We start from the raw sequence: 24,730 nt of genomic DNA, 5'->3' as shown, positions 1-24,730 counted from the left end.
TTTGGATACAGAACTGGCTCAAAGGTAGAAGACAGAGGGTGGTGGTGGAGGGTTGTTTTTCAGACTGGAGGCCTGTGACCAGTGGAGTGCCACAAGGATCGGTGCTGGGTCCTCTACTTTTTGTCATTTACATAAATGATTTGGATGTGAGCATAAGAGATACAGTTAGTCAGTTTGCAGATGACACCAAAATTGGAGGTGTAGTGGACTGCGAAGAGGGTTACCTCAGATTACAACAGGATCTGGACCAGATGGGCCAATGGGCTGAGAAGTGGCAGACGGAGTTTAATTCAGATAAATGCGAGGTGCTGCATTTTGGGAAAGCAAATCTTAGCAGGACTTATACACTTAATGGTAAGGTCCTAGGGAGTGTTGCTGAACAAAGAGACCTTGGAGTGCAGGTTCATAGCTCCTTAAAAGTGGAGTCGCAGGTAGATAGGATAGTGAAGGCGGCGTTTGGTATGCTTTCCTTTATTGGTCAGAGCACTGAGTACAGGAGTTGGGAGGTCATGTTGCGGCTGTACAGGATATTGGTTAGGCCACTGTTGGAATATTGCATGCAATTCTGGTCTCCTTCCTATTGGAATGATGTTGTGAAACTTGAAAGGGTTCAGAAAAGATTTACAAGGACTTTGTCAGGGTTAGAGGATTTGCGCTATAGGGAGAGGCTGAATAGGCTGGGGCTGTTTTCCCTGGAGTGTCGGAGGCTGAGGGATGACCTTACAGAGGTTTACAAAATTATGAGGGGCATAGATAGGATAAATAGACAAAGTCTTTTCCCTGGGGTTGGGGAGTCCAGAACTAGAGGGCATAGGTTTAGGGTGAGAGGGGAAAGATATAAAAGAGACCTACAGGGCAATCATTTCACCCAGAGGGTGGTACGTGTGTGGAATGAGCTGCCAGAGGAAGTGGTGGAGGCTGGTACAATTGCAACATTTAAGAGGCATTTGGATGGGTAAATGAATAGGAAGGATTTGGAGGGATATGGGCTGGGTGGTGGCAGGTGGGACTAGATTGGGTTGGAATATCTTGGCATGGACGGGTTAGACCGAAGGGTCTGTTTCCATGCTGTGCATCTCTATGACTCTATGACCCAAAGTAGCTGGTCCTTGAATAAGTTCCACATTCCAATTGTGCCTATTCCCTGCAGTTTCCTTCTCCATCCTATGCATCATAAATCTTGCCTAATCGCATTGTAATTGCCCTTCCCCCAGCTATAACTCTTGCCTTGCAGTATATACCTATCCCTTTCCATCACTAAAGTAAACATAACTGAATTGTGGTCACTATCACCAAAGTGCTCACCTACCTCCAAATCTCACACCTGGCTGGGTTCATTACCCAGTAGTAAATCTAATGTAGCCTTGTTCCTTGTTGGCCTGTCTACATTCTGTGTCAGGAAACCATCCTGCACACAATGGACAAAACTGATCTATCTAAAGTACTTGAACTATAGTATTCCCAGTCAATATTTGGAAAGTTAAACTTCCCCATAAGAACTACCCTGTCACTCTCGATCAAGGATCATCTTTGCTATCCTTTCCTCTCAATCTCTGGAACAGTTCAGAGGCCTATAGAAAATTCCCTATAGGGTAACCTCTTCTTTCCGGTTTCTAATCTCAGCCAATACTAGCTCAATAGACAAGTCCTCAAATGTCCTTTCTGTAACCATAATACTGACCTTAACTAACAGTGCCACACCACCCGCTCTTTTACTATTTTCTCTGTTCTTACTGAAACATCTAAATCCCAGAACCTGCATCTACCATTCCTGTCCCTGTTTTACCCATGTCTCTGAAATGGCTACAACATCGAAATCCCAGATACCAACCCATGCTGTAAGTTCACCTACCTTATTCCCGATGTTCCTGACGGTGAAGTAACACACTTCAAACCAACTTCTTGCAATCTTGAAATGTTGGTTCTGACTTTAGTACTCTCATGCTCCCGTGTACTCAAATTACAATTTCAGTTTCTACCGCCCATTCCACCCCCCCCACATATGGCTTTGCCTCTTGTTGGCTTGTCTACATACTGTGTCAGGAGACCCTCCTGCGCACACTGGACAAAAACTTATCCAGTCAGTATTTGGAAAGTTAAAGTCCCCCATAACAACTACCCTGTTACTTTCACTCCTAGCCAATATTATCTTTGCAATCCTTTCCTCTACATCTCTGGAATTTTTCAGAGGCCTACAGAAAACACCCAACAGGGTAACATCTGCTTTCCTGTTTCTAACCACAGCCCAAATGACCTCAGTAGACAAGTCCTCATCAACCGTCCTTTCTACTGTCCCTGACTAAAAATGCCACACTTTCCCTCTTTTTCCCCTGTCCTTACTGAAACATCTAAATCCCAGAATCTGCAACAACCATTCCTGTACCTGCTCTATCCATGTCTCCGAAATGGCCACAACATCAAAGTCCCAGGTGCCAACCCATGCTGCAAGTTCACCCACCTTATTCTGGATGCTCTGGCATTGAAGTGAACACACTTCAAACCACCTTCCTGCTTGCTGGCACACCCCACCGACCTTGAAACCTTATTCCTGACCTCACTACTCTCAACCTCCTATACAATGGAGCTACAATTCAGGTCTCCATTGCTTAATGGTTAGGTCCAGTCCTGCTGCATTAAGAAAAAATAAAGTATCACAGCGGAATGCCACCCAGTCATTCCTGTGTGAAATGTACAAGAATATTTGGTGAAGATAGAATCATGCTTTGGAAAGATAATGATCTAAATAATTTTTTGCAATCACGGGTGCTGGTACTCAGGGTGACAGAGGCAATAACCAGCAAAAAAAGATCTTCAGAAATAACTTATTGTGCACAATACACACCTGTCCTTTTTTGTTCTTGGAATAGGCTCTGTTGTTAAACTGCTGCCATTTTACTTTTTGTTCCTCACGCTCCTGTTCAAGCTCCTTCATTCTCTGAGCTTTTTTTAACGCTTTCTTCTTTTTATACTCCCTCTGTTGAGCAACCATTTCCTTCCTGTAAACAGCCAAATTCAAAATCCACCAAGAAAGTGTTACAACTTAAGATGCACTATCCTAAACATTAGAAAGAAGAATAAAACAAACAACTGTGGATGCTGAAATTCTGAAACAAAAAAACAATCAAAATTGCTGGAGCAGCTCAGGAGGGTGTTCACCCTCCACAGATGCTGCCAAACATGCTGAGTTTCTCCAGTAATTTGTTTTTGTTTGAGAGAGCTGGCCACCAGTACTCACTTTGATTTGGGTTTGTCACCGCCCAGCTCTTCAGAATCATTTCCTTCTTCAACAGGTTTCAGGTTGACCAAGGGAAGCACATCAGCATTACCGTATCCAGAAAATGTGATTGCAGCTGTACCGTTTTCTTGGTCAATCTCTTCAATCTCCGCTTCATACAGTCTGTAAGGAAGTTAGGGCTGTAAGCATGTGAGTAGAGGTTTGACAAACAGACCCTACAACCCTCTAACATTTTAAAAATTACATGTTACAGATAATATTTATTAAAATAATTGTAATTTATTGAAAATAATTTCAAGATTAATACATCAACACGTATGTGAGCAGGATTCGCGATTTAACAATATTTCTGCCAGTTCAGCAAAGTCTATTTAATATTAATGGTTTCAACAATTTATTAAAGGTTAATGTGCTACACTTCCACCTAGACTTCTAAGAATAAATCAAACAAAGGCTTCTATTTTGAGAGTGCAATGACAATAAAACCGTCAGCGATCACACTCATCACAACTCAGAAATGGACAACACTGAGTCCACATATACACTGTCCAAGAGTGTGATACTGGAAAAGCACAGCCGGTCAGGCAGCATCGGGAAGAATTCCTCATGAAGAGCTTATGCTGGAAACACTGACTCGCCTGCTCCACGGACACTGCCTGACCTGCTGTGCTTTTCCAGCACCACACTCTTTGACTCTGATCTCCAGCATCTGCAGTCCTCACTTTCTCCACATGTATACAGTTAAACATGGAAATTCAGGACATGCTGTCAGGAATTCTATGCTTCCCCAAAGGGTGAACTGTTTAAGGATTCCACAGACTGCAATTGTTGAAATCATCAAACTGATGAAAATCTGCCATTTAATAAACTTGTAAAAGACTCATAAAAGTCTTTGAAAAATATATACTTTTTTTGACTGAGATGTAACTAGGTTTTCTTTAAAGGTACACCACGTCACAATTATTATACTTTTGGGAATACTAACTTCTTGGATAATATTAAAATTAGTGCTTTTTTAAAAAAGTTTATAATACTTTAAATTTATTCTAATTGCATGTTATTGTTTAAATTAAATTCCATAAAGCAAAATAAATTTGGAGCAATTAATTTGGCAGTCCAAGAGAATACTTCAATCAGAGTAGTACTTACAGTTTGCTGACATTACTTGGTCAATGCCTGGTGATCTTCTAGATTCAGGAGTCAATGTTAGGAAAGGGCTAATCTGTAACACTCTGATCTCCTGATCCTTATGGGTTGCTTTCTAGGAGGTCAGCAGCAAGACCTGTTGCTGTGCCACTGACCACAGTGACCACAACATGGGGCCCCATTAGGGACCACACTGACCACAACATGGGGCCCCATTAGGGACCACACTGACCACAACATGGGGCCCATTAGGGACCACACTGACCACAACATGGGACCTATTAGGGACCACACTGACCACAACATGGGGCCCATTAGGGACCACACTGACCACAACATGGGGCCCATTAGCGTCCACACTGACCACAACATAGGGCCCATTAGGGACCACACTGACCACAACATGGGGCCCATTAGGGACCACACTGACCACAACATGGGGCCCATTAGGGACCACACTGACCACAACATGGGGCCCATTAGGGACCACACTGACCACAACATGGGGCCCATTAGCGTCCACACTGACCACAACATAGGGCCCATTAGGGACCACACTGACCACAACATAGGGCCCATTAGGGACCACACTGACCACAACATGGGGCCCATTAGGGACCACACTGACCACAACATGGGGCCCCATTAGGGACCACACTGACCACAACATGGGGCCCCATTAGGGTCCACACCGACCACAACATGGGGCCCATTAGGGTCCACACCGACCACAACATGGGGCCCCATTAGCGTCCACACTGACCATAACATGGGGCCCATTAGTGTCCACACTGACCACAACATGGGGCCCATTAGGGACCACACTGACCACAACATGGGGCCCCATTAGGGACCACACTGACCACAACATGGGGCCCCATTAGGGTCCACACTGACCACAACATGGGGCCCCATTAGGGTCCACACTGACCACAACATGGGGCCCATTAGGGACCACACTGACCACAACATGGGGCCCATTAGGGACCACACTGACCACAACATGGGGTCCATTAGGGACCACACTGACCACAACATGGGGCCCATTAGCGTCCACACTGACCACAACATAGGGCCCATTAGGGACCACACTGACCACAACATGGGGCCCCATTAGGGACCACACTGACCACAACATGGGGCCCATTAGGGACCACACTGACCACAACATGGGGCCCATTAGGGACCACACTGACCACAACATAGGGCCCATTAGGGACCACACTGACCACAACATGGGGCTCACTAGGAACCACACTGACCATAACATGGGGCCCATTAGGGTCCACACTGACCACAACATGGGGCCCATTAGGGACCACACTGACCACAACATGGGGCCCATTAGGAACCACACTGACCACAACATGGGGCCCATTAGGAACCACACTGACCACAACATGGGGCCCATTAGGGTCCACACTGACCATTTAAAATAAACAGATAGAAGGCACCAGAAAGTGTGCAACAGGTGAAATGTTAATGCTGCTTATCTGGTCAGAAAAGGGTGGAATGAGAATCAGAATACACAGATGCTATGGGGTTCATAACTGAAATAATTTCCTAAGCTTCAACCAGAGATAGTTTAAAAAGGTCGACATAAACTGTTTCTGCTTCAGGTGTATATAAACAATCAGACGTCTGCACGAATCAGAAGGTGCAAGAGAGACGGCTCTGAAGGATTCGAAACATGGCTTGTGTACTTTTGTGATTTGGCCCACTATTGACAAGTGTGCTTTTTTTAGTTATCAGTGCACCCACAGTAATCAGAAACACATACTTAGTAGTCCATAAGACATAGGAGCAGAAATTAGGCCATTCAGCCCATCGAGTCTACTCCGCCATTCACTCATGGCTGATAAGTTTCTCATCCCCATTCTCCTGCTTTCTCCGTGACCCTTGACGATCAAGAATCTATCTATCTATGCCTTAAATATACTCAGTGACCTGGCCTCTACAGCCTTCTGTCTGAAGTTTCTCCTTATTTCCATCATGATTACCGTACCACTCATTGCTAAATTTACACATTTGTAAATTCTCTTTCAGAATGAAGAAACTAGCAATGAGGTTACAAAGTCAAACATGATTGATGAGCATCTTTGGCAAGTTCACAGATTACAAATCCCTGCACTATAATTAGTTATTGTATATTATTAGTGACCACTGTAAAAATTTCAGAATAAATCTCAAAGAATCTCTTACCATTGGCTACTGCTCTATTGATGTACTGTTAGAGAGTTCTACACTTACTGTCCATCTTCATTCCAAACGGCCATACACTTGTCACCAGTCTTCCATTTATGACTAGGTATGGAATTTGCTGAGTTATCTGCATTAGCTGCAGCAACAGAAGGCTGATTTGATAACAGGTCTCTGGTCAGTTCTATAACTTCCTGTAAGACATGCAAGTAAACACAGAACTTAGTGCTGTCCTTCTTTTTAACAGTATTAAACCATAACTTATATTCTTGGATCTACTTTCACCAAACAATCAACATTTTATTCAAATTGGAAAAGATAAAACAAAATAGTTACATGGATGTACATGACTGCAAACTAATTAAACGTTATCTCCCCCTCCACAGTCAAAACTATCTGATCATTTGATGAAGATTAGGACCAGGATGTATTGAACCTGTATGCCCCACATCTGTCTCCTCTCAAAGTGGAGAGCGCTAATTAAAAAGTTAACAAAGCAGTGTTTGAGCATTCAGTTTCAAAATCAAAGAATGCGTTAAATATGGAACATATGATACAGAAATTGAATTATTTATTTACTCTTTTGTTAAAGATGTCATTTTGACAATAAATCAATGGAGACTCAAACACTGAAGCTTGTTCTAAATCCTGTCATTCTTTAAATGTAAATGGGACTGCCATCTTGAAACTTTAAACTTGAATCAATTGGTTCTTGTTGATATTGACTGACAACAGATCTCAAAATTGCTTTTCAACTCAAATTATTAAGGGTACTCAACACTGAAACAATTTAACTTTAAATTGCCATGGTTGAGGCTGTTCTATTTAGTAACCTGTTACATTCAGGACTGCTGTACCTGTCCCAGGTTATTATGGGTACTCCCAATCCAATCTAAAAGCCTATTTAAGATTTTCCATTTATACCTAAAACATACCCTTTAATGGTTTTTTTGTGTGCTATGCAGCCAATTTGTTTAAGCACATGGGCCTTTTTGCCAAGTTACACACATTAGGTAAATTAAAGAGACTATTTAATACGTGTCCTGTGGGCCCTCATGTGGCACAGTGGTAGTATCCTTACCCCTGGACCAAGAGGCCTGGTTTCAAGTTCCATCTGTTCCATAGGTATGTAATAACATCTCTGACCATGTGGATTAGAAATATCTGGACACACCCTGCATAGGAAGTTGTGTGCTGTGCAGAGAACCATACAGCACAGAAGAGGCCCTTCTATTCATCCAGTCTCACAGACCTATCTACACTAAACCCATTTTCCAGCACCTGGCCCACAGCCTTGCATGTTGTGGCATTTCAAGTGATCCAAGTATTTTTTTAAAGGTTGAGAGGTTTCCTGCATCAACCCCTCTTGTAGGCAGCGAATTTCAGATGTTCACTGCACTGAGTGAAAAGGCTTTATTCTCAAATCCCCTCAATCTCCTACCTTTCACTTTAAAATTACTTCCCTTTGTTACTGACACTTCAACTAGACATAACAGCTGCTTTCTATTCACGCTGTCCTTGCCCCTCAATCTTATGCACCTCTATCAGGCAGCCTCTCAGCCTCCGCTGCTCGAAAGAAATTTATCCAAGATCATCCAGCCTCTCTTTTTAGCTAAACTACTCCATCCCAGAAAGCATCCTGCTGAATCCCCCGCACACCCTCTCCAGCGCAATCACATCCTTCCTGCACTCCGCTGACCAGAACTGCACACATTACTCCAGCTGTAGCCTCACAAAAGTTTTGTACATCTCCAACTGAATCTCTCTGCTTTATTAATTGCCATGACTGATAACGGCATGCATAGTGTATGCCTCTTAACCCTCCTATTCACTTGGCCTGCCACCTCAGGGATCTGTGGGCAATTACCTCAACATTCCTCTGCTCCACTGTGCTTTCCAGGATCCTGCTATTCATTGACGTAACCCTTGTCTTCCAAAGTGCCCCTTCACACTTTTCAGGGGTAAATTTCATCTGCCACTGATCTGCCCATTGACTAGTCCATCTATATATACCTGTAACGTAAGACTTGCTCGATCCCTAATAACTGCTTGACCAACCTTCATGTCATCCACAGACATACTTAGCAACCCCCCTACAGCCTTATCGAGATCATTTAGACAAACCATGAGCAATAAGAGACCCAGGACTGATCCATGCAGTATGCCACTGTACACCAGGCTCCAGTCACAGAAATCGCCTTTTCCCACAATCCTCTGTATTCTATCACTAAGCCAACTTTGAATCCATCTGTTTTCATCTTTTTTATGAATCATGTGGGATCTTGTCAAAGGCCTTGCTGAAATCCATATGAACTACATTAACTTCACTAACCTCATCTATACAGCCAGGCACATCCTTGAAAAATTCAATTAGCTTCTGTTAGACATGGCGTCCTTCTGACAAAACCATGTTGACTACCCTGATCAAACTTTACCTCTCCATGTTGACATTAATTCGCTCCACTTCAGAATTCTCCCAAACAGTTCCCCTACCATTGATGAGACACTCACTGGTCTGCTAGTTGTGTATAACTTAGAGCACGTGTAGCCTCGAACCACATGGAAACTATTCTCGCTGGAAAACAATCAGTTTTCAGCAACATTCCAATACTGCAACATCAGTCGTACATTTTGACCAATTTGACCTACGCAAAGAAATCACAAATCAGTACTTTTCTCGCTTCTGACTAGTTTTAACTAATGCTGCGTTTTATCTTCATCTACGCCTTTGCAATCTCCAGACTTCACTATTTTAAGGATTCTTTGGCATGTGTAAGACCTCCAGTCCATCTCACAATGAAAGAAGTTCTGCTCCTTGGATTTAATCATTTATTGTGTTATCTCAGCCTGAGCTTAAAAATGTGTTGCTGGAAAAGCGCAACAGGTCAGGCAGCATCAAAGGAACAGGAGAATCGACGTTTCGGGCATAAGCCATTCTCTTCAGGAACACATTTTTAAGCTCTGATCTCCAGCATCTGCAGTCCTCACTTTCTCCTTATCTCAGCCTGAGTGATGTGTACAGAACTGGGCACAGTGCTGTAGGAAGGATATGAATACATCAGAAAGTGCAGGAAAGATTATAAACTTTCAGTTAGAGGATAAACTGGAGAGAAGGCAATGAAAAGGAAATCTGATAGTTTTGAAAATCCTGAGGGGACTGGGAAAAGATAGGGAGAAATCATTCCTCCTTGTGAAAGGGTCCTCCAAGAATAACAGGGTCCAGTGTTAAATTCATTTGCAATGGTTCAGTTCTGGAATGCACTGCCTGAAAGTGTGATTGAGGCAGGTTCAATTGAGACATTGAAGAGGGTATTCAACAGAAACAACGTGCTAGGCAAGGGGAAACACTGGAGAATGGCTTGGCCATGACGCTCATTTAGCGAGCCAGGGTAAACACAATGTTCCAGCCCTTTGGCTTTGATATCCTTTTTGATTTCTGCATTCCTGCAATTCACTGATTTTCATTCCTCAGCTGTCTCTATTTGAGGTTGTGTTTTAAAACCAATGTATTTGACCAAGCTTTTGGGTCCTAGCTCTAGTATCTAGAGTTTCCAAGGATGTGTCCTCGTGCTTCACAATGCTGAAAACTCTATTAAAATAGAAGCTTCAGGTAGTAATGAAGACATTGAACGTTCTAGGGACCCAGCATCGAACTCACCACAGTAGATGGTGGAATCAGGTACCTACTGAAAAACCCATCTAATTCACAAATGTCCTTCAGGGAAGGAAATCTACTGTCCTCATCCAGCCTGGCCTACATGAGTTTCCAGACCTACAGCATGTGGGTGACTCAATTGCTCTCTGAGATGGTGCAACAAGTCTCAGCAGTGAAATGAAACCAGACAGCCACCTGGCAGTGGCCCAGGCACCAGAAAAGACAAGGGCAGAAGCAGCCCTGCTGCCCCTGCACAGTCCTCCTTACTAATGTCTGGGGAATACTGCCAACATTGGGACAGCTGTCTCCAGACTCATCAAGCAACAGCCTGATAGTCATACTCACAGAATCATACCTTATAGCCAATGTCCCAGACAACACCATCAACATCCCTGGACATGTCATGTTCCACCAGCAAGACAGACCCAGCAGACGTGGCTGCACAGTGGGATACAGTCAGGAGTTCTGCTGAGAATGCTCAACATTGACTCTGGACCCCATGAGGTGTCATGACTTCAGGTTAAACATGGGCAAGGAAACCTCCTACAGATTACTACATACCATCTTCCCTCAGCTGATGAATAGTTACTCCTCCATGTTGAACAACACTTGGAGGAAGCACTGAGGATGGAAAGAGCTCAAAATGTCCTCTTCAATATCCACCACCAAGAGTCACTCGGCAGCAGCACGACCGATCTAGCTGGTTGGGTCCGAAAAGACATTGCTGTTGGACTGGGTCTGCGGCAGTGGTGAGGGAGCCAACAAGAGGGAGAAACATATTTTACCTCATCCTTACCAATCTGCCAGCTGCAGACGCATCTGTCCATGACAGTATCGGTAAGAGTGACCAGCACACATTCCTTGTGGAGAAAAAGCCCCAATTTCACATTGAGAATACCATCCATCGTGTTGTGGGGCATTTTTACCACGTTAAATGGGGATGGGATAGACTTCAAACAGATCTAACAACTCAAGACTGGGCATCCATGAGGCTCTGTGGGCCACCAACAGCAGCAGAATAATACTCCAGCACAATCTGTAACCTCATGGCCCGGCATATCCCCCACTCAACCATTACCATCAAGCCAGGGGATCAACCCTGGTTCAGTGGAGAGTGCAGGAGGGTATGACAGGAGCAGCACCACACATTCCTGAGGATGAGGTGTAACCTGGTGAAGCTACCAAACCGGACTGCTAGTCACCAAACAGCACAAGCAGCAAGTGAAAGCTAAGCGATTCCATAACAATGGAAGAGATCGAAGCTCTGCAGCCCTGCCACATCCATTTGGGAATGTTGGTGGTCGAGTAAACAACTCATTGAAAGTGGTGGCAGTGTCACAAATATCCCCATCCTCATTGATGGAAGAGCCCAGCATATCAGTGTCAAAGAGAAGCTGAAGCATTTGCAGTAATTTTCAGCCAGAACTGTTGGATGATCCACCTCTGCCTCCTCCAGTGGTCCCCAGCATCACAGATACTAAGCTTCAGCCAATTCGATTCACTCCATGTGATATCCAGAAACAGTTGGAGACACTGGATACTGCAAAGACTCTGGGCTCTGAAAACATTCCAGCAATAGTACTGAAGACTTGTGTTCCAGGACTTTTCACTCCCCTCGCCAAGCTGTTCCAGTACAATTACAACACTGGCATCTACCCAACAATGTGGAAAATTGCCCAGGTATGTCCTGTACACAAAAAGCAGGACAAATCCAACCTGGAAAATTACTGCTCCATCAGTCTACTCTTGATCCTCAATAAAGTGATGGAAGGGGTCATCCACAGTGCTATCAAGCAACACCTGCTCAGCAATAACCTGCTCAGTGACGCCCAGTTTGGGGTCCCCCAGGGTCACTCAGCTCCTGACCTCATTACCACCTTGGTTCAAACATGGACAAAACAACTGAATTGAGAATGATTGCCTTTTGACATCAAGGCTCCATTCAACTGAGTGTGGCATCAAGGAGCCCAAGCAAAACTGGAATCAATGGATACCAGAGGCCAACTCTCTGGTGGTTAGATGTCTAGACTTGGACAAGTAGCATTTGCACCACACAAATTCCAGGCAATTACCATTGTCAATAACAGGCAATCTAACCACTGCCTCATCGCTTTCAATGGTGTTACAATTGCTGAACCCACCACTATTAACATCCTGAGGGTTGCCATTTACCAGAAATGCAACTAGACTTGCCACAAACGCAGTGGCTATAACAGCAAGTCAGAGGCAATGAGTAATTCACCTCCTAACTCCCCACGGTCTGTCCACCATCTCCAATGCAGAAGTCAGAGGTGTGATGGAATATTACCCACTTACCTGGATGGGTACAACTCCAACGACACTCTAAAAACTCAACACCATCCTGGACAATGCAGCCCGCTTCACTGGCACCACATCTATAAACATCCACTCCCTCCATTACTGACACAGTACACACTGCTGCTGCTGCTATCTACAAACCGCACTACAGAAAGTCAGCAATGATTCCTCTTAGACAGCACCTTCCAAACCAACAATCACGACCATCTCGGACATGGGCAGATACAACCATTTGCAAGACCCTCTTCAAGCCACTGACCATCCTGGCTTAGAAATACATCACCGTTCCTTCACTGCCACTGGATCAAAATCCTGGAATTTCCTCCCTAAGGTCACCCTACAGCACATGGCTCAAGAATCAGCGCTGCACCTTCCCATGGGACTCTAGTGATGGCAATAAATGCTGGCCAGCCTGCAATGCCCACATCCCAAAAGTAAATAAATTGACAGAAAAACCAAGATACAGGCAGCTCAAGTCAGATGTCACTGTCTTGGACAAATTTTCTAGCCTACGCTGTAGGTTCTGAAACTGACTGCAGTTTGAATCCTGTTAGAGTGTCCTAATGTGAGAATGGAAATGTGCACCTGATGAGGGGAGAGACATGGAGTGAAGGCCACATAGAAACAACAGAGCACTGCAACACCCAGTGAAAGGATGCAGTAAAGACTGATAGGGGAACAAAGAGAAAAAGGGGATCAGCTCATTTCAAATAATCATAACTGGAGGGTTACTTCAAAGAAAATGAGATACAAAATGACATCAGGCTACACATCCATCCTGTTTTGTAGTTAGCAATCTCACAGAGCTTTGATATATTCACATGTGTTTACAGCACACACCGAGGCCATTTAACCCATGGCTATATGGCAGATGAAAGATAGATATCCAGGTTAATTCCACTTTCCTGCTGTATCTCTAGCCCTGTCAGTCACAGTATGTGTAATGAAGATTTTTACCTCTCCAACCCTGACAGCTTTTCAGAATACCAGTCCACACAAGATGAAAACATTTCTTTTCCACTCCTTTATCAGTCTTGTACCAATTATATTAAATTTCAATCTAGTCCATCTCTAGCTATTAAACTCTCTACTAAGAGAACTAGCTCCATTCTAATTATCTATGCCCTGCAATTTCATACTCCCTAATTAAACTGTCCTTGAGCCTGTGTCCCAAACATAATCACTCCAATCTATCTAAACTTTCCTTGGGGCTAAAATTCTCCAGGCCCTGGCAGCATTCTCCTCAAATTTCTTCTGTGCCCTGAGTATTCATATCTTTCCTGTAATGCAGTGACCAGATCTACAAGTGGTACTCTTGCTGCAACCTAACTAACATTTGAATATTCTAGCATAGCTCTTTGCTCTCATTTCCTAGACTTGGCCAAAAAAGGAAATTATCCTGTATGTCTTAACACCTCAGGGATTGGTGGGCATGCTCTCCAAGGTCTCTCTGTTCCTCTCAACTTCACAGCATCCCCTCATTTATTACATATCACCTTGCTTTGTTTAATCTCAAAAATGAATTTGCTCTTTTCTCTAGACTGAATTCCATTCAACGATTTTCTGTTCAGCTGCTCAGTCCAGTGATACTTTCTTGCTGTTCTCACTGTCGACCACATGACCAACTAATATCTGTAAAGTTCTTAATCATACTCCTTGCAGTCTAAATCATTGTGATATATGCCATGCAAAGCAAGGAACTCAGTATTGAGCACTGCAGAACTTTGCTAGAAAGAGCTTTCCAGTCACTTTTTCTCTTGGCTTTTTATAACTGAACTTTGGATCCAGCTTCCTCTGCACGTGTCAATTATTGATGTGTAACACTGACCCTTCTTGTTTCCTCCTCAAATAATCTTCCTTGAATAATTCATACATCTCTAAAGAAGGATCAATACTCCTCTAGTTCCATGTCAGTACCCAGAGAGAGGAAAATGATGTACAAGTGTACTGATTTGTCTAGTTTCAAAGAAGCTAAATCCATCAATATTACCTTTCTCACAGTCTCATCCTATCAAATATTTCACTATTCTTCTCAACCACGAACTGCACTGTTCACTTTTTTTTTAATAAAGAGAAAAGGTACAAGTTCCTCACCAAGAACTATGCTCATGTCTTCCACCACCTCCCACCATTTCTACTAATAGTCTCCAATACTAATAGTGTACAGTTCTGGTCTCCAAATTTGAGGAAAGACATTCTGGCTATTGAGGGAGTGCAGAGTAGGTTCACTAGGTCAATTCCTGGAATGGCGGGACTACCTTATGCTGAAAGACTGGAGCGACTGGGCTTGTATACCCTTGAGTTTAGAAGACTGAGAGGGGATCTGATTGAGACATATAGGATTATTAAAGGATTGGACACTCTGGCAGGAGGAAACATATTTCCGCTGATGGGTGAGTGCCGAACCAGAGGACACAACTTAAAAATACGGGGTAGACCATTTAGGACAGAGATGAGGAGAAACTTCTTCACCCAGAGAGTGGTGGCTGTGTGGAATGCTCTGCCCCAGAGGGCAGTGGAGGCCCAGTCTCTGGATTCATTTAAGAAAGAATTGGATAGAGCTCTTAAAGATAGTGGAGTCAAGGGGTATGGAGATAAGGCTGGAACAGGATACTGATTAGGAATGATCAGCCATGATCATATTGAATGGCGGTGCAGGCTCGAAGGGCAGAATGGCCTACTCCTGCATCTATTGTCTATTGTCTAATAGGACCGGATCTGTCCTGAACTGTGCTGTTCTGGCACTGCCCTTCTTCTTGCTTTTGCTGCTTAGGTTTCTGTTCCTGCTTTATGCCCCCCCGCCATATGTTTTTTTTAAATGATGTCTCGCAGATCAGCTAGCATTCAAATGTGGGCTTCCTCTATATTACTCTCCACACCTTTTAGCCAGTTCCAATTTTGCTTTGCTCACTTCCTTCTTCCACTCAAAAAATTAAATTCTCATAAAGCAGTATTGGATGTTTTATACACCACTGGAATTCTCTCATTAACTACTTCTGCTATAAATATTCCACCAATTCCAGACGTGAAGATTTGAGAATGAACGAAATGACAATTCTATTACTACAGATCTTAAGTGACGAGTACACGGCTATTTCTTTGGGACTGTACATTCTACTGAGGCTGTGGGACATCTCTTGCTCCCATTTCACCACTGGGACGGAGGCTGAAGGAAATATGTACTCTCCCACTAGCTGCAGTTTACCAAGTGACACTGAAAAGCAAAACTGCCCCTTTGAGAAAACAATTTGAAAGGAAAGAGTACCCTTTAAAAGGGCAAAATAAATATACATCCCAACTTTAATTAAACAAAAGTATATATTTTTAAAAGAAAGCAAGATCTAGCTCCTCTTCCACAAGCTCCAAGCAGCCAGCTTACCAAGGAACCAGGAGGTACTGAGTTTGAATACTGCTGACATCCAATTGTCAATCTCTTCAGTCCTGCATTCCAATCACTGCTGGAGTCACTTGTTGGCTAATCTCATGGCGGATATTAGCTTTCCGGTGAGTTGGAGACCTGGAATAGCAAGTTTCCAAAGGGAAATGGAGGTGGAGTTGTGGAGGAATACTTTTTTTAAAAATTCTCCAAATGTGGTGGGAAAGCGAAGAAATAATTGCTTTTATATGCACTTTCGCCTTGAAGACCAGGACCTGACAGTAAAGGTTTACCCAGTTTGGACTGTAACAACATTTTTACAGACCAGAGAATGGCAGAGAGCACTGTTGCAGCAAGCCACTACACTACTTCCCAAATCATCCTCATCTGATCGAATGCCTCTTTGTAAACAGAACAGCAAGGAAATCTTCATTCATCCCTAATATGTGGATGGTCCTAGCAAGGTCAGCATTTATTATTGACTACTAATTACCCTTTCAATGACTGTGTGGAGTAACCAGTTTAGTTGGAGGCTAGGTGGTGTAATTACCCTACTGGGCAGGGAATGTTGTTTCTTTTTGTTCAAAGGATATGGACACCACTGGCTCCGCCAGCATTTCCTGCCCATCCCTATTTGGCTAGAGGACAGTTAAAAGTCACATTAGTGTGGATCTGGAGTCACAAATAGTCCAGACCAGAGAAAGGTAATTAGTGACAGATGGGTTTTTGCAATAATCAAAATAGTCACCATTAGGCCAGCTCTTTATTCCAGATATTAATGAATTCAAATCTTACCATCTGCTATTAGCACTGGTCTGGGGTTCTGGATTCCTGGTCCGGGGACATTAACCAGTACCTTCCCTGCACCAGGATTTTCATCCAGAGTCAATGAAAGAACACAATATAATTCCAAGCCAGGAGGGTGCGACTGGGAGGGGAAGCTAGGTGCTGGTGGTGGTTCCCATGCTCTTCTTGGTGATATAGTTCACTGATTTCATAGACGTTTTATTGTTGAGGAAGTTGGTGCTGTGCACCTTTTGGATGGTGTACACTGACACCTGTGTGTCAGTGATGATACCCATTAAGTGAAGAATATTCCATCACATTCCTGACTTGTGCTTCATGTGCAGGAAAAGCTTGAAGAGTCTGTAGTCACTCAACGCAGAAGTCCCAGCTTGTGACTGCTTTAATAGCCATTGTATTTACATGGCTGATTGCATTACATTTCTGGTCAATGGTGATCCCCAAGATATTGATAGTGAATACCATAGGAAGATGAGTAAACATTCTCTTGTTGGATATGGTCATTGTCTGGTACTTAATTGGTAAATAAAATGTAGGTAACATCAGCCCAAGCCTGTCCATTTCCCAGGTCTTGTTATGTATGAACACAGGCTACTCCAGTATCTAAGGAGTTGTGGATGGAGGTGAACACTCTGCAACATCAACAGACATTCCTACTTGTCAGCTTACGATGGAACAAAGTCATTCCATAATGCATTTAAAATTGGTTGTGCTAGGATACTGCCCTGAGGAACTCTTAAGTGTTGTTCAAGGGTGGAAACAATTTGCTTACAACAACGAGTTGCCATTGAGACAGGTTTGGTCACAGCCAGGTGAAAGATCACCACCAGAGCCCCCTACCCCCCATTTCCATTCAGTTTTACCAGGATGACCTGATGGCAAACTCTTATCAAATAATACTTTGACATCAAGACCAATCATTCTCACTTCACTCTTAAAATGGGATTTGGAGTCAAGTGGGTCTGGCTAAACCTGAACCAAGCATCTGTGAGCAGGTGAGCAAGTTCCACTTAAGCACTGTTAATGAAAGGCTCCATTACGGGACAGCAGTTGATCAAACTGGACTTATCTTGCTTCTGTGAACCGATTTGGTAAAGACTGGCTTCAGTTTAGATCGGGACCTCAAGAGAATGCAGAGACGGATATTCCACTCAGCATTTCTGGCTGAAAATGTGGCCAACAATTTAACCTGGTCTTTTGTATCCTGTCTCGATGTTATTGGCAGACAGAATTATAAGCCAGGCAATGAAGTTACAGCAGTTTTGCTGCTGATGACCCATAACACCTGACCAAAGCCCAGTTTGGAGCTGTTAAATCTATTCTGAATCTATCCTGTTTAACATAGAGGGTATGCTCACTGTAAAATTGAGACCTTGAAATCACACAAGAGGAGGATGGTCATTCTTAACAATTGACAGATGGATCTGTGAGAGGGAGACTGGTGAGGATGAGGCTAAGTAGATTTTTCTTGTGTTGGTTTTGTGACACCAAGTCCAGTTATTACTGTACTGTTATACTCGCCACTCACATGTTCTCACATGCAGAAATTAACAAATTCAGAATAGAATGCATAAAAACCTGAGGCTGTAGAAGAAAGATCAGACCCAGGATGAGAATTGGTCTGACCAATTAACTGCAAATCTAAGAGGCAAAATAGGCTCTTTATTTCTGTTCCTGCAGCAATGCCTAGATATAATTAAACTGAAGGTTGGATTTTAATTTGCAAAAACAGTTAATATATGAATATGTAAATATTGTTGGGCACTTCTCTCAAAAGCCTAGCACCAGATTCAGGAAGGATTGTGTGCACTGCATCTTGACTTTTAGAGAGCACCATCTTGTGGCAGGATAGAGATTTCAAAGAGGATATAATTGAAACCAGGGTCTTCATAAGTCAGGCAACAACAGCAAAGAAATGTTGCAAACATGGTAGAACAAACAAAAAACCCACAAACCATGAGAAACAAACAAGTCAGGCAGTATCCATGGGGAGGTCACACAAGTTAACATATTGATTTTCATACAAAACATTAACTTGTCTATTCTTTCTGAAAACCTTTCTAAAATTGGATATTCATTTAAACACGAGACTGGTTGCTTACCATTACATGGCGACTCTTACAGATACCCACAAGATCTTTGACACCACTTTTGTGTGACAGATCTTTTCATTTGTAGCTTTATCAATTTTATGGTGCTGAAAATTAGAATAATAACGAGGTACAATACTTTGTATTGCACATTTCGCAGCTAGTACTGCACTGATCGATGTTACTTTTATTTGGAAAGTGCTTTGCATACACATGGCTGAAAAATGTGTTCAAATCAATTGCGGTCTGGCAAGAGTTTGCTGATGTTACCCAAGATCCCTCTTTATGTAAATACTTTCCAATTTCAAAGCACTGTCACTCTTTTGAAGGTCACTTGATCATATATTTCAAGAAACGTCCAAGGAAAATGAAACCAAATGTAACTGTGAACAGCTAATAACACACCTTTGATAATCAACATCCAGCTACAAGTAGATTTAACTTTTGTGTGGTTTTCTGAAGAAACAGATCTTAATTCATTTATATTGGAGTTTGAAAGCAGACTAGAAATCAAGATGGCAAATAAAGTCCTGCTAACTATTTTATCCAATTAGATCTATTTAAATCCATGTGCAACTGGTGACAAGGATAATACTTACTCAGAACAAGACGCAGAGTCCAATTCCACCTGAAATCAAACATGGCGTGTATCAACTGTGAAAAAAAGATGTAAAATATAGAAGTACTACAGTCTGATTTCCCCTGAATGCGATATCATGGTAGCGTGGGTTATGACGGATTGCAACAGGCCTGACGTTTTGATTATACAGTAATATTCAGACTACATTAACGTAAAATAAAATGAAGGGTAACAGAGGGAGTGGAATTAACACAACCCTGCAGCAAATATGTACATGAACATACGGGTTTATCTGAGCACAATGATGATCCAATTAACCAAGTTCTTTTAAGACAACCTGCTTCCCTTTGCAGAACTATAAAGGTTCATGATTGACTGAAATGAATTGGAATCTAACTGGACCAGAAATAGGAAATAAATACCAGCCTTACAAATGCTGGCTGATTAAAAAAAATATTGGAAGAGATCAATGCAGGAGTCCGCAAGTTAATTTTAAGAATGAAGTGATTACTACAGTAGCGTGAGTATTATGGTCACACACGTAAAACCATAAAAGAAAATTCAAACAACTTTATGGCTTAGGTTGCCCAGATTCTACAACAGTAAAACTCAATGTTCTGTTTCTTCCTGCCAAATTAAAGAATTGTGTGCAAGGATGGATTTTCTTTTGAAAAGGGGCCCGTTACAACATATCTGACAGTACAGGCAAAAGAAAAAAATGGAGTTCCTGAACAGTCACGCACAACCAAACCTAAGACAATAATCCTTAAAAATACAAATGGATTTTGGACATAAAGTGATTATATCAAAACAGAAGTATAGAATGGGAGTCTAGCAGACTCCAGGTTACTTTCCTGGTGCCTTGGGCTTCAAACAACCCGCCATACTACATGTAGCAGAAATAAACTGTCACTAAGCATTTGCAGAAGATCACCCTGCACTGCCTGCACTCAGAGCCAAGTGGAGAATTCTTGTGGACTTAAGAGGTTTCTACATGTGAACTATTTGAGATTATTGCAGGAAGCTGGCATTTCAGGAGAAGTTGTCCACATTCATACTAAATTTGTCTTTCTTATGCCAATGGCAGGCTCAATCACAGGCTATCAGTCGTCAATTCCTGTCTTTCTAATAGGGAATTGGATTTCATAGCTTCAACCAATCTGGACTCCAAACTAACAAAGATGCTGAGCCCTCCTGTGGCACAGAGATAGTGTCCCTACTCCTGAACTGAGACACCTGGGTTCAAGTCCCACCTGCTCCAGAGGCGTGTAATAACATCTCTGAACTTGCTGATTCAAAAAAGTGCAGATGCATTGGGGCTGTTGTAGAGCAGTGGTATTATCCCTACCTTTGATAGTAGCCATGACATGGATGTGCTGATGTTGGACTGCGGTGGACAAAGTCAGAAGTCACATTAAACCTATTGGACTATAACATAGTGTATCCAAAATCACAATTTTTCAGAGTGCTGCTCCTTCGCCAGGTGAAGGGGCACTACTAAACCTTGTGATTTTAAATAAACCTGCTGGACTATAACCTAGAGTCATGTGACTTCTGACTTTTCCCCTACCTGTGAGGCCGAAGTCATGAGTTCCACCTGTTACATAGGTGTGTCTTTAGAACAAGTTGATTAAAAATATCTTACAGATGCAGTGAGTTCATGTGGTGCACTGGTAGCATCCCTACCTCTGGATTAGGTGACCCAGGTACAAAGCTGTGTCATAACATCTCTGAACAAGCTAACATTAGAAAATACCAACAAAAATAAAATATTGATGCAGTCCAAAACCAGCTAGACAGTATCAAAAAATCTAAAGATGTGAATGACCCAGAGTGAGACTATTTGCACCAAGACGTATGGAACAATTCTCTCTCACACACACACACACACACACACACACACACACACACACACACACACACACACACACACACACACACACACACACACACACACACACACACACACACACACACACACACACACACACACAAATTACTCAACTGCTACTACATACTTTGAAATTAGCAGTGTACAGTAGTCAAACCAAGAAAAACTAAATCAAGAATGTATCCAAGGACCTACCCATGGCTCATTCCACCCAAAATATTGACATCAAAGTTATGAAATCACACTGGATACTTTGTGAATTAAGAGGTCTGTTCTATTTTAATTTTTAATTGCAAGGCTGAGCGATTTATCCTACTGCTGAATGCAATGAGTGTGAAAATGAAAAGCAGGTTTCCTCTTGTGATAGTCACTCTGAGCTCTAGATTCTATTCAAAAATAACATGCCGTCAAGTTAAGGAAGGAGGAAGAAAATATTTTTGTTGAAAGGCAACTTTTCCTCAAAAGGCAGTTGAAGCTGACCCTGTTTCTTTTTTAAGGTAAAGGTCAATTGAATCTCGATGAGTAAGTGAGGCGAAAGATTTTGGGGATTGGATGGGAATTGACCTTATCAAACCAGCCATGATTTTACTGAGTGGCAAAGCAGGTTAGATGGGCTGCTCCTGTTCCCAATGTATATATTTAGGTGACTTTGGCAAAGTGATCCTACATGATATGGATTTTATTTTGAATGCTCTAGCTGTTGGTCAATATATCCATATGTCTAAATACATTATTCTCTCAAGTTCAAATGGCTTGACGAACCACATGCTTCCAATCTGGAAACTTTTGTTATAATTTTTAATTTTTACATTTGTTGTGGAAAGATAATGAAACGCTGACTCAAGGCAATATCAGGAACAGCTACCAATGATGCATTCTACATTTAATATTGGAAGAACAAGCTAATTAAAAACTATTTCGCACAGAGAGAAATACACGCTACTAATAGAATAAGATTGCTGCAAAGCAACTTCCTGTGAGTGATTTAATTTCGCTTCTGCAGTTGTTTGGGTTTTGGTTTCCAGAGACGCATTGGAAACAGTATTCCTAATGCAACATAATCATCCTGTCCAGCAGATGTTGTTCAGCAGTTTGCTTTTATTAATAAGATGGGTATACCTGATTGTTGCATTCTACCAGTCACTAAAACCAAACTTTGTTCATTAATAAATTGGGGAAGTGCCCCTTAACAAAATGCAAAATATGTATTTAAAAAATAGAAATAGAACACCAACCTGCAAGTCCTTTTGTAATTTAAGGAGATCTTCATTTTCTGCATCAGTAGATAATGCAGCTTCTACTTGTTGAAGTTGTGCCTTATAACTGGCCAGCTGCTTTGCCAGTTCATCTGACATCTACAAGAAACAACAATTTAGTTCAGCAGAAACATTAAGCTGAATAAAAGATTAACATAATTCCACAGTGAATGTCACTGCTGACACCAAGTCCTGATCAAGAGAAATGGGAACTACACGTAAATACACCCTTATTCTACCTAATCATCATCCAAGCCATCATGCCCCACTTAAAGCTATTGGTGTTTACTTTGAATATTCCACATGGTGGCAAGCATATTTTCATTTTTATTGATATTAGGAATTCAAAACTGAGGAGTTAAAACAAATGGGAAATGCAAAATTATTTTTTCAAAGACAGAGTTATGATCACAAATTTGAAATATGTCTTTAAGATATATTACAATCAGATTTACTGTGCTTCTCAAGGAAGTTAAAAAGATAATTCACTCCATTTATCCGAATGAAAAGTGTGTTTGATCTTTATTAAAAAGTACCTTTGCACATAACTAGAGATATCTCAAAAGCATTTCAAAATTTTTGTAGTCTAATCCAAAGAAAATACTTTCACTATCTCAGGACAAGCACACAGAACCTCAACTCAGGACAAATTGATTTTGATCACAATTTTTGAAAAAGTAATTTGGTAGTACAGAACTTGCTAAAAAAGACATTTTGTATTGTTTATAATAGCTTTTCATCAGCACAATTTGCAGGAACACCAATTTAACAGGCAAACTAATATTTAGACGGTATGAGAAAGTAGCACTGATTGATTGGTCAGGATTTTCCAGCCAGCAGTTTGGAGAAAATCTGGAAGATTCACGTTTAAACAATAGGATCTCCTGCTTCTTCTCAAACTGCCCAAATTTTCCACACATCACAAATGTATCCAGTCGCAGCCAGAGCAATTTCTCCTTACTTCTGCATGACGTCCTCTGGTATTCTCAAAGGATCTGTTCCCAACTCTTATCCCTCTGTGGAGCAACTGATTGTTCACAAATTTGAGTTATATTCCACCTCGAGGACAGATTTCAATGTATATTCGGGTCACCAATCAGGATGCCCAACTTAACTCTTTAACATTGGTGATCGGTGCCCCTGCATCAACTCATTCGTTACTGAAACTCTTAAGCCTGACTGTTAGTTCCAGACATGATCGGTGTAACACACTCCTCCCTGGTCAATCTCCAACATCCCACCCACATAAACATGAGCCTTGCAAAGCTCTGCTGCATTTGTCCAAATTTGTACCAAACCCCAAACAGCTCCATCGGCTCCCAGTCAAACATCAGGGTAACGTGAAAGGTCAGACTGAGCTCTGTGGCCTCGCCCCCCACCTCTCCCCAAAGCTGCTGAGCTCATGCCCCTTTCTCCACAGAGACCACAAGAGGCTGCGCCTTCAGATGGTGCGGCCTCGGGCCCTCCCTCCTCCTCCTCCTCCTCTGGAGTGTTTAAAATCAAAGGTTTCACACCCAAGGTCCCCGGGAAGGGAAATCACGCTTTGGGCGCTATATAAACGCAGGTAGTTGCTGTAGGATGGGGATCCTGGTCTGATTTCGGCCCCAGGAAACGTTCCCTTCCGGCCTCTCCCCATGAAGCAGGAGCGAGGTCGATTCCGGGCTCCGCACACGGCGGCCCCCAGGCCCAGGGCCGGTATCCTCAGGCCTCGGGCCTAGTTACGCAGCGGACAGGGGCCGGGGCCGGGGCCGGGGCCGGGGCCGGGGCCGGGGCCGGGGCCGGGGCCGGGGCCGGGGCCTGCCCGATCTGCCACCCCCCCGACCCCCGGGACTCACGCTCTCGCTCTCGGTGCGGCCCCGGGGCCTCGCGGATGATTTTTCAGAAACTCCGAAAAAAGCGACTCGAATCCGCCGCCCTCCACTTCCGGTCCCCAACAGCGACTTCCGGTCTCTGCGTCACATCCGCAGGAAGGGGCGGGGGAATCTCCACGTAGACAGAGCAGCCCCCCCCCTTCAATCCGTCTCCCCGGGACAGGAGCCACACCTCCCCCTCCCGGGGGGGGCACTGTCCCATACACACACACCCCCAGGGGTCACTGTCTCACCCCTCCCCCCCACCCCAGGGGGGCACTGCCTCACACACACCCCCCACCCCCTCCAGGGGTCACTGTCTCACCCCT

General features: G+C 43.0%; 1 protein-coding gene across 2 annotated transcripts in view; it reads right to left on the bottom strand.

Annotated features, from left to right (window-relative positions):
• The window catches only part of smndc1 (survival motor neuron domain containing 1), a 35,859-nt gene extending 11,365 nt beyond the window's left edge, over positions 1-24,494 (bottom strand). For both annotated transcript variants that reach the window (XM_072557049.1, XM_072557048.1), the window contains exons 1-5: positions 24,387-24,494; positions 22,531-22,650; positions 6,632-6,774; positions 3,236-3,397; positions 2,843-2,996 (exon numbers count right to left, since the gene is read on the bottom strand). In XM_072557049.1, coding sequence (XP_072413150.1) covers positions 2,843-2,996; positions 3,236-3,397; positions 6,632-6,774; positions 22,531-22,650 — 579 coding nt within the window. In that variant the 5' untranslated portion in view covers positions 24,387-24,494. The remainder of the gene's footprint in view (positions 1-2,842; positions 2,997-3,235; positions 3,398-6,631; positions 6,775-22,530; positions 22,651-24,386) is intronic.
• Between the last annotated feature and the right edge of the window lie 236 nt (positions 24,495-24,730).

Source organism: Chiloscyllium punctatum, chromosome 38 (genome assembly GCF_047496795.1).
Source record: "Chiloscyllium punctatum isolate Juve2018m chromosome 38, sChiPun1.3, whole genome shotgun sequence".
In the NCBI taxonomy this organism is placed as follows: Eukaryota; Metazoa; Chordata; class Chondrichthyes; order Orectolobiformes; family Hemiscylliidae; genus Chiloscyllium; species Chiloscyllium punctatum.
The sequence above is the reverse complement of the archived record's forward strand: the minus strand, read 5'-3'. Positions and strand labels throughout refer to the sequence as shown.